This window comes from Hyperolius riggenbachi, chromosome 10 (assembly GCF_040937935.1).
Source record: "Hyperolius riggenbachi isolate aHypRig1 chromosome 10, aHypRig1.pri, whole genome shotgun sequence".
Taxonomy (NCBI): Eukaryota; Metazoa; Chordata; class Amphibia; order Anura; family Hyperoliidae; genus Hyperolius; species Hyperolius riggenbachi.
Genome location: NC_090655.1, coordinates 237669454 through 237686573, shown reverse-complemented (window position 1 = coordinate 237686573; position 17120 = coordinate 237669454). Strand labels below are relative to the sequence as shown.

The 17120-nt window shown below is 41.9% G+C and overlaps 1 protein-coding gene across 1 annotated transcript in view; it reads left to right on the top strand.

Moving 5' to 3' along the window:
- Positions 1-5651, top strand: part of LOC137534953 (gastrula zinc finger protein XlCGF48.2-like) — a 53566-nt gene extending 47915 nt beyond the window's left edge. Inside the window, exons 6-8 of the mRNA XM_068256689.1 lie at positions 1302-1399; positions 1534-1678; positions 3342-5651. Coding sequence (XP_068112790.1) covers positions 1302-1399; positions 1534-1678; positions 3342-4255 — 1157 coding nt within the window. The 3' untranslated portion in view covers positions 4256-5651. The remainder of the gene's footprint in view (positions 1-1301; positions 1400-1533; positions 1679-3341) is intronic.
- The last annotated feature ends 11469 nt before the right edge of the window (positions 5652-17120 follow it).

Below are 17120 nucleotides of genomic sequence, written 5' to 3'. Positions count from 1 at the left end.
TAAATGAATCTGTTGTGACCCAAATAAATTTAAAATTCCTTGGGGTCCAAAATCACTTAGCAACCTAAAATGGGAAAGCAACACTGTTGCCATCATGGAGAAAGCCCAACAGAGGATGCACCGGCACTAGAACTAACGTCAGCTAGAACATGTTGGCCTACCACAGAAAGACATGATGCAATTCTATATTGCAATCATTATGCTAGGCACACACCATACAATTTTCTGTGAGATTTACCTGCCAGATCGATTATTTCCAAAATGTCCGATCTGAATTTCGATCAAATTTTCAATTTTCCGATTTTTTTTTTTTTTTGATTTTTTTTTTATCATTTTTTTTCGATCGCTTTTGATGAATTTTCATAGAACTGAATGAAAATCGATCAGAAAATCGATTGCAGTTCAGATCGGACATGTTGGAAATAAACGATCTGGCAGGTAAATCTGCCAGAAAATTGTATGGTGTGTACCTAGCATAAAATCCATCATCCTATCACTGGTTGGACTCGTGCTCCATACAGGAGAAGGTAAGAGTGCAGTGCATCATCCGATCAGAATGAAGAATAATTGGCTGCAGTTTACCTTCCCTGCAGGACCTTTATACCAGCAAGATTGCCTCTGACCCCTCCTACCTTGCTCACTCCATCTTCTGCCTTCAGAGGGTGAGATACCAGTCAGTTGTAACAAAACTTCTAGGCACAGGAACAAAACCGCATCTCCTCCCTGCTGGCACGCAGCATCCTGGCTCTAATCCCAAAAATGCCGTCGCCGCATCACTCGCTCACTCCCAACAGATTAGTGATGGGATCACCAGCCACACGTGAAGTCCTTTACTCCTCTTCCTGACTACAGCGATGCCTCATGTGACCAGGCAGCATGTAACAGGTCACATGAGGCGCCGCTGTAGCCATTGGTACAGGACACTGGACAGGCAGAATTAAATCCCATGGCTGGAATGCTGAGAGCAGTTGAGTAAAGTGGCACTAAGCATCTAGGGAGGGGGACACTGGGAATGTGAGGAGGGGGACACTGGGGGTAGGCTGCCTCTTGCCGCCCTCTTTGTTGCCACTCTGAAGCATGTGATTCACGTTGCTTCATGGAAGAACTGCCACTGATTGCAGCATGGAATTGAAAAATGAACATTTCTCACCCTGGTTTCCACTATTTTAATATTGTGCTTGATTTGTAATATTTATACTGCCTGCCCCTCTATCACATTGTCTGTGTCTGTTAAGCAACTGCCAAGACAAATTCCTTGTGCAAACTTATTTGGGCTAATAAATGATTCTGATTTCCCGCAGATGGGTCCAAGAACAGCAAACCACCAGAAAGGAGCTCCAGTTCTGTATACTCGCCGGTGTCAACTCAGAAAAATCCCAGCAACTCCCCACATTATAAGGTAGATGGAAACTAGAGGCTACAGCTCTGATAAATCCTCATACTATACAGTTATTTCCTCTATTGTCATCTTGTTTTATTGGGGCTCATGGTAACAGACTGTTATTCCTCCTCTTTCCTATGTGCTGCGCTTAGCAAGAGGACCTCGCTGAGTTGGAAATTAAGATTAAAGAGGAGGAAGAAGAGAAGAGTGTGAGTGATGGCCTGCAGTCTGTGGAAGATGGTGAAACTGTGATCATGACCGTTAAAGAGGAAGAATTTTGTTTGGATATCAGCACGGGTACGTATTTAACACTTCCAGCAAGTAGGCTTTATATTTTCTTGTCTTCCAGTTTTTAAAGGAAATCTTAAATAAAAATAAAAAAATCAGTTCAACTGACTTGGGGATTCTTGCAGCCCCCTAGGGTCATCCTGTTCCCACGTTGTCCTTCTGAGTTAGTCCTGAACGATTTTAGGAAAAAATTGAATCGAGCGATTTCGATTCACAATTTCCTTCAAATCAAGCTTTGTTCCTCCTCTGTGCCTGTTCGTTCCCCCTGACTCTTTTTGTGCACCCTCTGTGTCTCTTTGTGCCCCCTTTGTCATTCTCTGTGTCCCCTTTGTCTTTCTGTGCCACTATGATGGGGATCTGTGTCTTTGTCTGTGCCCCCTCTGGGACACTCTCTGTGCCAGTCTCTCTTTGTGCCCTTTCTGTGACTCTCTGTGCCCCCTTTGTCTCTCTCTGTGCCCTTTCTGTGTCTCTCTCTGTGCTTCCTGTCTCCTCTGTTCCTGCTCTGTGTCTCCTTTGTGCCCCCTTTGTCCCCCAAGCTGCAGCAGTGCTGGAAATACCTTCCACTGTACACCATATGAAAGGCCCATCTCCATTCCTCAGTATAACATCATAGTACCAACAAATGAGGAGGAGATACTGTACACCATATGAAACGTCCAGCTCCATTCCTCAGTATAACATCATAGTACCAACAAATGAGGAGGAGATACTGTACACCATATGAAAGCCCCAGTTCCATTCCTCAGTATAACATCACAGCACCAACAAATGAGGAGGAGATACTGTACACCATATGAGAGGCCCATCTCCATTCCTCAGTATAACATCATAGCACCAACAAATGAGGAGGAGATACTGTACACCATATGAAAGGCCCATCTCCATTCCTCAGTATAACATCATAGCACCAACAAATGAGGAGGAGATACTGTACACCATATGAAAGGCTCATCTCCATTCCTCAGTATAACATCATAGTACCAACAATTGAGGAGGAGATACTGTACACCATATGATAGGCCCATCTCCATTCCTCAGTATACCATCATAGCACCAACAAATGAGGAGGAGATGCTGTACACCATATGAAAGGCCCATCTCCATTCCTCAGTATAACATCATAGTACCAACAAATGAGGAGGAGACACTGTACACCATATGAAAGGCCCATCTCCATTCCTCAGTATAACATCATAGCACCAACAAATGAGGAGGAGATACTGTACATCATGTGAAAGGTCCATCTCCATTCCTCAGCATAACATCATAGTACCAACAAATGAGGGGGAGATACTGTACATCATGTGAAAGGTCCATCTCCATTCCTCAGCATAACCTCACAGTGCCAACAAATTATGAGGAATGTCACCAAATGGAAGGTTGATTAAAAAAGTGGAAGTGCTGTTCACCATGGGAAAGGTCAATTTTCATAACCTTAATTTATTGTAATGTTTCTCAAAACAAAAGTGTTGATGTTGTACATCACTTGAAATGTCCCCTTTCTTTTCATACATTATTAATCTTATATCTATACCCTCAACCGGTGTGCAAAGTAGGGTTGGCCTATTTTCTTTATGTTGTTGCTTCAATTGTACCTTTCTCCATGTCAGAGCTCCGTAACTACTCTAGATGACTGCAAAACATAAAAAAAAATTATAAATCTTTCCCGCAGATGGACGTTATGTTGAAAAGACTTCGAAAGGTCCACATCCTACATCGGGCAGTGCCTCAGACTATGAGATGTTTCCGTATTCAGAGCTTGACCGAGGACTTGCGTCGAACTCCTCTACTGGTGAACGTCAGAAATCCGATCATCCGTTTGGCTGTACTGTGTGCGGAAAATGTTTTAGGTCCAAATCAGAACTTGTTAAACACGACCGAGTCCACACTGGGGAAAAACCCTTCTCTTGCCCTGATTGTGGCAGGTGTTTTTCACAGAAAGGAATCCTAAATACTCACATGAAGGTGCACACAGGTGAGAAGCCATTTTCATGCAATCAGTGTGGGAAGAGTTTTATTCAGAAAGTGCAACTTCTTACTCATGAGAGAAGCCACAGCGGAGAGCGTCCATTTTTCTGTCCTCTGTGTGGGAAAAGTTTCATTCAGAAAGGACAACTTCTCATGCACCAGAGGAGTCACTCCGGCGAGCGGCCCTATTCCTGCTCAGAGTGTGGAAAACGTTACAGCAAAAAAGGAGACCTTTTGGTCCACCAGAGAAGTCACACCGGCGAACGTCCTTTCTCGTGTCCACACTGCGGCAAAGGCTTCATTCAGAAGCAGCACCTTCTCCTACACCAGCGTATCCACACCGGCGAGCGTCCTTTCTCATGTGGGCAATGTGGAAAGGGATTTACCCAAAAAGCAAGTCTCGTCCTACACGAAAGACGTCACACGGGAGAAAGACCCTTTGGTTGTTCGCAGTGCGGGAAAAGTTTCATTGACAAACGACACCTTCTTAAGCACGAAAGGACCCACACAGGTGAGCGTCCCTATATGTGCACAGAATGCGGGAAAAGGTTTACACGCAAAGAAAATCTGGTTCTGCACCAGAAAACGTACTCTCATAGTGGCTTTGCGAAAGTCTGAATTGTTCTGTCCGTAGCAATATTCTAGGGATGAAGCTGAGAAGTTTCTTAGTCAATGCAACTAAAAGGGGTGTTTCAGATCCATGTGGAGCCTAACATAGTGCTGGCAGCACTGTAAAACTTGCTTATCACAGTAACCACCAAGGCAATGGAAATATTAAAGTAGTGTTACTCTGTGAATTGCTGCATCCTCAGATTTTAGAATGAAGATATTTCTTGAAGAGTGGGTGCAATCTAGTCTATTGCAGTTCCACGTGGAGTCTAACCAAGTGCTGCAAACACTATAAGAATAGCTTGTTATAGCAGTTGCCAAGGAAACTGAAATATTCAAACATCGACACTTGGCAGATTGCCCCGTGAACAGAAATATTTTAGGATGAGGAATTCTTTGAAGAGCCAGTCTAACAAATATATATAAAAAACAGTATGAAGCCTAACCTAGTACTGGGAACACTATAGATCTAGAATGCTGCAGTAGTAACCAATGAAGTGTGAAAAATATTTTTTGTGTGTGTAGCAAAAATGATGGTATATACCAGTTGGAACATACCGTTTTTTGGTTTTTTATTTAAGTTGGTCAAACATTATATTAAAATCACCCCTTGCATCACTCCAAATGAAAAATAGATCAAATATATAGGCGAGTCATGAGTAACAAAAAAGATAGCCATTATATTTTATAGAGGGTTTTTTTTTTTTTTAACTTTCTTTTTACTGGATTTAGCAGTGTTTTGGGGGGTTGTATTGGCTTGTGAATGACTTATTTTTACTGGAATGGGATCTGTTTTTTTTTTAATGTTTGTTTGTTTTTGTTTTTTTACATACCCACTGAAAGCTTTACTGTTGCAATGCACAGCACATGTATAGTGTAAGCTTATACTGAGTCATTTGATTTTAGTGATTCATAGTTAACAGTAAAGCTTAGCTACAGAATTACAGTGGTGCCAATTAGGTAGTAAATTATTCAGGATACTCACTTTTACGTTAATTCAGGAAATAATTTTATTTCATTATCAGAAACACTTCAGTACTCTCCCCAGAATTTTTTTTCCAGACGGGTGGCATGAAAAAGTAATTGGGTGGGGTGAGATGAGAGAATGCAGGGCTGGCGCTACTCTGCACAACTCTGCTTACAGCATAGGAGGAGGTGAGCCGATGACAGCCGGGTGCTCACCAAAACTAGCCAGGTGGAGCAGCCAGCTAAAAGAGCCCGGGGAGAACAGTGAACTTCCTATATCATATATTGGTATGTAGCCACGCCCTCACAGTGATGTCACAGCCTACAAACAGTAGATGCCTGGAGAACTCGTGTGTTAGGTCCCCTGGACCTAAGCCTGGCCGGTGCCTTGTCTCAGCCGGATTGCTCCTACGGCTTCAGGACGTCACCAATAGAACACAAGAGATGGCACACAAATGGCTGCAATGATATTGCTGTATTCGGAACAAGAGCACACTTGTTCCGAATGCAGCAATATCATTGCAGCCATTTGTGTGCCGTCTCTTGTGTTCTATTGGTGATGTCACAGCCTAGGCTGTTTAGCAATGCGGAATTCTCCCAGAGCATTCTGGGAGACTAGGTATTATTTCTACTGGCTTCAGAACAGAGAGTACACAAAAATTATGCAGAGATGCACCTGGCAGCACTTTCAGAATGTAAAGCAGGAAGAGGAAAGATTTTACAATTGATAAACACTGACTAAATAATTAAATTATATTGTAAAAGAAAATATATGCAATTTTATTAATTACATTATATTCCGTAAAGGTCATCTTTAGACAAATTAATCCAACACATTATGCGTGTTAGTTATTTATTTTTCTTTATTGAGGAAATTATACAAAAGTGTGTGCCAAAAGTATATGAAAGTTTTGGCTTTTCGTAGGTGGTAAGCCCCCTTTGGTCCGCATTATCGTAATAGATGTAGCTGGTAATTTATCCTACACATCGACTTGGAGGAATTTTAACTAGTTTTTCTCTACAGAAGGTATTGTGGAGGGCCTCCTCTCATGAAACTTTCTTCTACTTTAAATATTTTTGATAGACCAACTTGTGTGCTTAAGGTTGGCATCTTGCTGAATGACCAGATTTCTGACATTTTTCTACTCTGTGAGCTTGCATAACTTAGATTTCCGTCAAAGGATGAAAGCCTGTCTGGCCTAGAGGCAGCAAAGTTGACTGAAGCCTCTTAACACTTCCATCACCATGCTTCACAGTTGGTATAAGTTTCTTATGATGTAATGCATTGGGTTTATAATTCACCAAGCATGGCACTGTTCATTCAAGTTAAAAATGTCTGTTTTTAGTCTAGTCAACCAACAAAACATACTTCTAGTATACTAATGACTTATTCTACTTGTCTTTAGCATATACCAGAGCAGTAATATTTTGTCTTGATGGCTTTTTTTGTGCATATCATCATTCTGATGGTAAACTCGGGTCTTTAGTTCCAAAGACATTGGTCTTGGAGTTATTTAGGATACCCTTCAGTAATATACCGTAAGTCTTGTTTTTGTTGTGATCATCATGAGTCGCCACTCCTGGGCAGGGCATAGTTGGTGTTCATTTTGCCTCCTATTGGTACAACTTTGTAGCGTATGTTATACTAATTTACCATCACTACCCTTCATTTGTTCAAGTCAAGGGATGTATCCACAAGCCTGTATTGTGAAGCTCAGACTTGAATAGTGAAGACCCACATTTCTGTTCATTAAACAAGGCATCACCTCCAATCAGTTGAAAAACGTGACTCTAATTTCCCCTTCGAATGAACGGACAATCTTGGTTCATATTAGCGTTGCCACACACAAGTAGGTAGCTTTGGATACTTGATAAATAAAAAAAACACGTATACTTGTTTTGGACTGTTTTGTTTAAATGGATTTTTGCTACTCACCCTTTGAACTTGTCTCAAAATTATTTTTTATAAGGCCGTATTTATGCAAAAATATTGAAACTTTAAAGGAACCACTGTATTCTGTCTTTGCTACATGGCGATTAACCGGAATTAAGTTTCTCCTACAACGTTTGCTTGCCGAGCCAGCAGGGGTTCCAGAATTCTTTTTTTTTTCACATTGTGTAAAAACACATACTTTAAAATATTTTTCATATTAAATCCAGTAAACAGAAATTTTCAAGAACAAATCACTATGCGTTCCCTTTAGGAAAATTACAGTGGTTTATGAAAGTAGCCTTTGACTTTTAGGGCGATTGGAAATAGAGGTCTGATGGACCCGTTATTTCAGTGTCTTATAATGGAAAAGGTTGGCACGTAAGATGAGTATTTGGCTCCTTCAAAAACCGTTTAATGAAGAAAATAACAGGCAGCTGGCTTCCTCAGCTTCATGAGACAAGTAAACTGTTACGTGGAAGCACAATAATAAGTTTTACCTGCCCGAGCATGCATCACTTCTCCCATTCACTGTTGGGATTCACTCACCCCTAGCAGACTGCAGTCTACAGGTGCTACAGATACTCGGGATCTGCATCTCCCCAATATTCTATTGCACTAGACTACATACTGCTCCTCAGGGTGTGAGTGACCAGTGATGTCATCACTCTGCTCTCCTCTCCTGTAAGCCCTCTTAAAGGAGATTGTTAGGATGTACTTAAAGGGAACCAAGCACCACTTTTATTTCTGCAGTTTGTCCTGGTTTCCAATATCTGTAGGAGCTGCCATCCCCCCCCCCCCTTTCTAGCTGCCCATTATTTATCCAGGGGAAAGTGTCAATACAGCATCTGTGGCTCTCTGAATTCTTTAAAGCTTAGTGTCCTATCTCTCCTACCCTCTCCCCCTTCCCAGGTGATGAAAGCTTTTGTTTGCTCTCTGCTAATGTGTGAAATAAAATTTTTTTACACCTGTCCTAATCTGCCTGATATTTCTGTGCTATGTCAGGCCTCGGACATAGGCTAATAAAGGTCTCTGCTAAACTATTAAATGTAAAAAGAAGAGGTAAAATTGAAGTTTTTTTTAATAACGAGCCACATTGTTTGCATACATTGTTAATGAGCTATTGAAATGCTCTGGGTGCTAAAAATGGTGCTTGGTTCACTTTAATAAAGAATCCTCCCAGTTATTGCAGCTTATTGAAATTAGTCTTTGTTTACTGTTTTTCTCTTTTATTCATATGCAATTGACTTTTTCTCCTGAGTTTTCTCTAATGTGGTATTTTCACACCTAGTGAATAAAATACCATTAAAGCACCAGCAAGCAAGATAATATTCAATATAATTTTGATGGCAATTTTTCATCTATTTTTTAGTACATTTTTCAATTGCAAAGTGCTGAAAAGTTATTTTAAAAAGCTGAAAATGATCTATGGCTCGGGAGCCAGGTGTGGCTCTTTTGATGGCTACATCTGGCTCACATACAAATCAGGAGGGGTTGATTCACTAAGCTACATGGCTCAAGCAGCACAGCTTAGTTTGGCAGCACAAGTAACATTTTCAAAGTAGGAACGCTACGACTGTAGCATGCACTACTCTACTTACTCGTGCTATCCCAAAACTAACAGCTGCTCCAATTGTTCCACTCTGGACCCTGTCAGGTTCAGTGACTTTGTAGAACGAGATCCCCGCACTGTGATTGGCCCAATAGACTGCCTGTCACTTGACAGCCAGCCTATTGGATCAAAGTGCGGGGATCTCGTCCTACAAAGTGAATCAACCCCCAAGTCAGCTAGCTAATTGTACAAGCTGTTAGTCTGTATGTCTCCTGTCTGGCTCTCGGGGAAATTGCTGATGTTGCTGAAACCCAAGAGTAGCTGAAGACGTGTCTGACACTTCTGCTGCCGGCGGATCAACTGTATACACATCACCATGGCGACAGGGACATGAGCCTTACTGTCCCAGTTTGAAACATATTTTATGGCTCTCACGGAATTACATTTTAAAATATGTGGCGTTAATGGCTCTCTCAGACAAAAAGGTTCCTGACTCCTGTCCTAGAAGAAAACGCAGTTCATGGGCCCATATGCAATTAACTTTTTCTCCTTAGTTTTCTCCTAGGAGATCTTTTTTTTCCAACTTCTTTTTAAAGGACATACGAGGTGAATGGATTAAAACAATCTTTACTTACCTGGGGCTTCTTTCAGCCCCTACAAGTCTCTATGTCCTTCGCTGCAGCTCTGGTCTTCTCCCATCTCCCACTGCAGCCTCTGAAGATCGGCGATCCCCGAATGTGTCAGCGTTTCTTGTGCTTGCGCTTGTATCACGCCAACCCATCCAGGGTTTTAATCCATTCACCTCATGTCCTTTAAAATAACTTTTCAGCACTTTGCCATTAAAGAGACCCTGTATCAAAAAAAAGTCCCCTGGGGGTACTTACCTTGGGAGGGGGAAGCCTTAGGGTCCCAATAAGGGTTCCCCCGTCCCTGTAGCTGCAGGCAATCCAGCGCTGGCTCCCCCGAAGTCTCCCACAATCCTCCCTCGACAAGCCTGACAAGGCTTGATATATTTACCTTCCGTGGCTCCAGCAGGTGGCGCTGTTGCGGCTCTCAGCACGGAAATAGACGAAAATAGCCAATTCCAGACGGGTCTGCTCTACTGCACATCTTTCGCCTGTGCAGTAGAGTGGACCCGACTGGAATCGGCTACTTCCGTCTATTTCCAAGACCAGAGCGGCGCCTGCGCTGGATTAGGGAAAGGTAAATATTTACATGCTCGCCGTTCCAGGACCCGCAGCGAGACCACCGTGGGACAGAGGAGGACGGGGGAAGCCTCGATAGGATCCAGAGGCTTCCCCCTCCTGAGGTGAGTACTCCTCAGGGGCATTTTTTTTTAATACAGATTCTCTTTATAAAAAAAAAAAAAAAAAAAGACCAGAAAGTAGACAACAAAGTACTATCAACGTTATTCCTGGTATTTTCTTGCTTGGTGGTGGTTTAACCTACTGCGGACCGCCGCAGTATAAATCTACGGCGGGCAGGGAGCGCTGCGGTTCTGACCATACATAAGCTCTACGTCCCATTGACCAACAGCCCCCGCCCGTCTCCGCCGCTGTCCCCGCTCGGTCTGTGCGGAAATGTGCTGCCCTGCCGCCTCTATGACGGCAGAGCACTGTGAGCCGGGCAGGAGCCGTTTTCATTGGCTCCTGGCCCTGTCATTCCTGTAAGCCGTTCCCATTGGCTTACATGGAGTGACAGGGTCAGGAGCCAATGAAAGCGGCTCCTGACCGGCGCACAGCGCTCTGCCGTCATAACGATGGCAGAGAGAGCAGCCTGCGGTAGGGTCAGAGCGGTGTGTACGGCGGGAGCGACGGTAACTTGCGGCGATTTGTCGGGAAGCGGCGGTTTACGGGACCAGCACCCTCTAGTCCTTAAGGGGGCAGAGGGTGCTGGTCCCGAAGTGGTTAAAAAGAATTTTATTTACATGGTGTAAAAATATCACCAAGGAGAAAAACTCAGGAGAAAAAAGTTAATATAGGCCACAGTGTTTAAATTGGAATCAAATCAGAATCTCTTTTACACCTTGTGCTGTGTAAATGATCATGAGCAGCTACTAGCCAGCATTGTATTATGTTAAAAGATAATATAGTTACAATGGGCGCGGCTTACATTGAAAGACAGGGCCAGGAGCCAATTAAATCGGCTCCTGACCGGCTCACAGGGCTCTGCCGTCATAGAGACAGGCAGAGCAAGTGAGCTGCGGCGAGAGAGGTCGGGATTCAGCGGCGAGATCGGCGGGAGCGATGGAAACGGCGGATGCGTGCAGTGGCGGCTAATTGAAATCTACGCCCTGCCAGCCAGGTGACCACCAAAACGGCGTAGATTTCAATTAGCTTGTGCCTGAAATAGTAGGTTTGGTTACACCGTAAAATATTCTGGACAGAGGCACCAGCGAGGGCTTTCCCTGATTGGCTTCAGGAGTTGATACTCTCTCTTAGTTCCATTTCTGCTGTGCCGGGAATTATGGGAAGTCTGCTATAAGTATTTTAAAATGCATTTATTGGTTTTCGTATAAATACAATACTGTAGCTAAATGGAGCTTTTCTTCCAAATCGATTTTAGCATTAACATCTTTACAACAGTGTATCGTTTTTGAGCTTTTTTTTGCTTTAGTAATGGTGTTTAAAATAAAGAAATGGTTTTGATATGAAATATTTCACATGGTCCTTTCATACTTATAGCAGGCATGATCTGTCATTGGTCAGAGCAACTACTACTTGCTTTGTGGTATTCGATCACCCTAATTTTTCAGTCTTCCATGTTAATGTAATCTGATCTCATAGGCCCTTATGGAATATTTTTTTCTCTTATGTTTACTCACATTATCAGTAACATTTATTTGATTCCCCCAACAAGCAAGACAATACTGAGAACTATTTTTTAGTACTTTTTTGCTTACTTCTTCATCTGCAAAAGATGAAAAACAATGTCCTAGGAGAAAACGTGGGAGAAAAATCTAATTGAATAGGGGCCATAGTATGCTTTAAAATCAAATAAAATCCATTCAGCCTAGATCTCCACTTACTAATTACTTATGAAATGTTGAAAGGTAATATTTCTTCCAGACACAAATATAAAAAAACATACTTAGTATAAAGAAATGAAAAAATCTAGGCAATAAAGGGAAAATAAAAATCAGTCTGGACTTACTGGTTACATTTTACTTGTGAAACATTTATTGGTAATATTTCATATCTACCTGTTGTTTTTTTTTTTTTTAAGTTTTTTTCTTTTTTTATTGAGTATGGTAAATTAAAGAAAAACAAACAATCTAATATATATTTTTTTAAGTAATCAGACACTCAGCCGGAGTTCCAGAGACTAGAACCTAAATTAGGATCAGATAAGCCAGTTGTAGGGATGAAGCAGAACATAAACATACCTATGCATGTTAATATGTTGAATACTTTATTCTTATTTTATATACCTGCCTTTTGCTTGAAGGAAATAAACATTTATTTAAAAACTTAAAGGGAAGGTCCGTCATTTGCATTTTTTTCTTCCTACCCCACAAATTCCAAATGGGGATGGTCAATGAGATACCAATAATTCTGAGTTGATGGAAGATTATGCAAACCACATGTAAATATATGCGGCTTAAAAATGGACCAATCAAATCCCACCATGGCTTCATTTGATTGGAGGCTTTTCAAGATGCCTACATTTACATACATAATTTGAATAATCCTGCATCAGCTCAGAACTCTTTGCATCTCATTAACCATCCCTAACTCCAGGGTTACACTTGAGCAAGCATGTAACGTTTAGCTGGGGCATTATCTACCCAGAGCACAGCAATAGGAAATGGTTGGACAAAACTTGCATAGCAAAATATGCTGGTCATACACAGGTCAAATTGATTGTGATTTATTTTAAATAACAAATCTAAAGACTTTTACTGCCGGGAGTTCCCATAACCTTATATTGATTTTAAAGGTTGAAAATGCATGCACCTAAGATAGTCAATGTTTATTTAGCGCCCATACAAACACATTTTTAATTATTGAAAATGTTTATCTGTTCCTTGCACTCTAGAAAAGATGGCCACAAAGGAATTTCACAACCTCTAATTAGTTATAAGTGAGGCCTGGGCCCACTAGAGATCGCAAATCACTCTAAGAAACGCTAGCTCCTTCAAATCTGCATCATTTCCAGTCATTCTTGTTCAGTCCCCAGGGCCACTAAAATGTCTATTAAAATCACTAACACAGAGGAAGTGAAGGAAAATCTCCCCAATGAGAGTACAAGCAGCAGTAAAAACTTTCCAAATGACCCAAAAACTTATTAAATTAAATTTTAAATTACTTTTGTGGACATTTAACCTCTACTCCACCCCTTGATTTCTATAATTGAGTTACCCCAGAATCTATAGAAACCTTTTATTTTTGCTATATAACTCTTTCCCCCATCCTCAGATTTTACATTTATTATACTGTAGAAATAAAATATTTTTAGCACTTATTTTGTAAAAATTGCATTTCTACTTAAATCCGCTTTGAAAATCAAGGTTAAACTGGGGTTTTACATTTTTTGGTCAAGATTTTGATTGCAATCAAATAACGTGTTTAGTTGTACGATCTTAATGTGTGTGGCCAATATACAGTATGAGGTGAAACGGCGATACCAAGCATGTCGGAGTACTTAACTGAGCTGCACACCAACTACAGAAGCCACATTTAAAACACGTAATGGACAACTATCCTGAAAAGTTGTACAATTTAAAATACATACAAAACAAAATGTAAATTTCTACCAGAGTAAAACACACTATAAATTACTTTTTTCCTATGTCGCTATTTAACTAAAGTAGGTAGCTAGTCTGACAGGTTTTGGATTAGTCCATCCATTAGGGCTCATTTCCACTATAGCGAATCCCCATGCGTTGTCCGCATGCGGATTTGCACAGCCAATACAAGTGGATGGGCCTGTTTCCACTTGTGCGTTGTGTGGAGCGTTTTTGTGTGTGGGGAAAATCTGCACGGCAGAGCTGTCAAAATTCGCTCCCCGCACACTGCTAAGCGAATCGCATACAATGTATCTAATAGGGAAATAGCATGCGGTTTTGGCATGCGTTTTTCCCCGCGATTTTGCATGCGATTTCGCATAGGAGGTAATGTTAATTTACACAGGCAGTGACATGGTTAAAATCGCCCACCTACTACCCTATGCGAAATCGCATGCAAAATCACGGGAAAAAACGCATGCAAAATCGCACCCGCATGCGATTTCGTCTGCAGTGATTTCCCGGGGATTCCACACCGCACAAGTGGAAATGCAGCCTCATGGGTGATTCTCACAACTGAAAAGTAGTGATGGTCAATGAGATGCAAATAATTTCGAGTTGATGCAGCATTATGATTATGCAAATTTTGTATGCAAATTAATTCAGCTAGACCATGGACCAATCAAATCCTGCTGAGGTAAAATTCGATTGGTCCATTTTCAAGTTTGCGGAAATTAGCATACAAAATTTGCATAATCCTGCATCAACTCAAAATTATTTGCATCTCATTGACCATCCCATCTGAACAGTATTTGCTCAGTCCAGTTGCCCAAGTAGCGTGCAAATAAATAGGGAGTGTGGTCAATATCTTTGTATAGATGCTTTTCAGGGAATATTTTTGGTAAAGAATAAACCTACGGTAGAACTAAGAATCTCCCATGTGGAGATGGACTTGTCCAATACCTGTCAGATCTGTCAGCTTTTTACTATCTGCTGTAAGTGACAGCAACATAGGAAACCAGTAATTTTATAGGGAATTTTACTCTAGGGAAAATGTACATTTTACATATGTGTATTTTACATTTTTTCTTGATAGTTGTCTTTTAAAGTCAATGGGAATTGATTAAAAAAATCAGCCAGATACCTACCTAAGAAGTCCTATAGAGACTTCCTGCTCTTCTCCTGGTCCCTGTTCCAGCGCCACTGGCTCCTCGGGAGCAGTATTTGACCAATTTGGTCAAATACTGCTGCCTCCACCAATGAAGGGAGGCTTTGGGAGACAGAGTGCTTCTGAAGATGGGCCGCTCCATACTGCGCATGCGTAAGCGCCCTCTCACGGGAGGACTCAGCTCCTGAAGTCGCTCGCGGTGTGGTATTAAAACGGGGGAGTTAACACTTAACAGAGGATACTGTGAGAGGAGCAGGGAGGCTCTATAGGACCCAGAGCCTTAGGTAAGTATCTGGCTGATTTTTTTTTTCTTAATCGATTCCCATCGACTTTAATGAACTGGAGATTTAGTGCAGTGCATTTGTTACAATATACAGTACAAGCAAATAGTTTTATTGGTTTATGGCATAAATCTTGTACTTTGCACACTTTTCTGGCAGGAGGTATATTTATGTAAGCAGTCGTACGAAACTGTATAGAAGGCTGGAGTTATGTTTTAAAGTCATTGGCCAAGAAACTTTGTAAAGGCGTCAGAGCTTTAGAAGGCCTATAAGAACGCAATGTGCCTAGGCTGGAGAGAGACTCTCTGTGACTTTACTGCTAAAGATTAATGACGGAACCCATCATTCTGCGTCTGAATCTGTATTCCTGTATAATCATTATTTCCATTATTTAAAATAATTGCAACCTGCACTGTAATTTTTGTAAATATTCAATAAATTTATGGGCTTCCCACAAAAAAAAAAAAAAAAAATTGTCTCATCATTTCCTGCAATCCAGCTACTCTGTGACGTTCAACATTTTCTTATTTAATATTATTTTTCATTTCTATAGCGCCAACATCTTCTGTAGCACTGTACATTGCATGGATGTGGAGTCGGTACAAAAATCATCTGACTGCAACTCAGTTTATGAATCCAGTGACCCCCGACTCCAGGTACCCAAAATTGCTCCAACTCCTCTCAACTCCGACTCCTTAGTCTAATATTTACCAGGGCTGTGGAGTTGGTACAAAAATTATCTGACAAAGGAGCAAAGATACATGAGAGAGAAAGAAATAAGAGCAAATTAGCACTAGTATGCAGCACGGAAGGACCAGCCGGTGCAGGAAACCAGGAGCATGCTCTCATGTAGCTACCATCAGTGGAAATTTTGCAAGATAAAACTTGCGTCTTCAGAAAAATGTACGTACATTTTTTTGCCTCTGACGGAACAAGTTTATCTTGTGAAACATCTGTCAAGCTCTGACACTCCATGCTGTTCTGTACCACTGTGTCTGCCCAGCTGGATTAAAGGGCTTTTATGAAGCAGTGCTTTGCTGTCCTCCTATATAAAATATACACAAGACTTGTACAATGTGGACATCCAACAATACGAATACATAGTCACTGTGCAGTTTAAGACCTCACCAATACTGATGAATGTTCATATGATTATTTACAGTAGAATAAGAAAAACTAGGAGGTGGTCCCTGTACTTACGAGTTTACAATGTAGGGGGTAGTGGATGAGACCGTGAACCTTTAATGCTACCTAAAGCTAATTATAGGGATGTCTGAACCGAAGGTGTGTTTTAAGAATATATTTGCATATGAAAAGTTTTGTACAAAAAATACCCGAGGCAAAGTTGGGCAGCACCACTCATGCCCACCACTCCCCCCCCCTCCCCCATCCCCTCATAAATGCCCCTGTACATTGCACCAGGTTATGCACTACTGCGTAAGCTCTGGGCTTGTGGCACATTGGGTATCGAAGCTAGACACCTGGCACGAACTGGCAATGTACGCAATAGAGGTGCTGGCTTGCCCGGCAGCCAGGGTTATGTCGGAATGCTGTTTCAGTGCTGCCGGAGGCATCGTCACAGATCGGCGTATCCGCCTCTCCACAGAAAATGCAGACCGTCTGATTTAAATTAAAATGAATCAATCCTGGATTGGAAACGACTACGCAACACTCCAGGACCCCAACCAAGTAACATGAACAATGAACATCTGTGATGGGTTAGCGTTGCCGGTCCCTTGTTACGGAACCTCTCATCTGTATTACATTTATGACTGCATGGCGGCAAAAAGCATTGCTATATCCGCACGCTTTTTGTCCTCATGCAAGGCCTGGGTTGTTGTGTCTCAAAAAGCGTGGCCTTCTCCTCCTGCGCCTGCTCCATCACGTGTGCTGCTGCTGGGTTAGCATTGCCGGTCCCTTTTTATGGAACCTCTTATCTTTATTACATTTATGACTGCATGGCGGTAAAAAGCATGCTATCCGCACGCTTCTTGTCCTCATGCAAGGCCTGGGTTGTTGTGTCTCAAAGCGTGGCCTTCTCCTCCTGCGCCTCCTCCTGTTCCATCACGTGTGCTGCTGCTGCTGGGTTAGCGTTTCTGGTCCCTGTTTATGGAACCTCTTATCTTTATTACATTTATGACTGCATGGCGGTAAAAAGCATGCTATCCGCACGCTTCTTGTCCTCATGCAAGGCCTGGGTTGTTGTGTCTCAAAGCGTGGCCTTCTCCTCCTGCGCCTCCTCCTGTTCCAT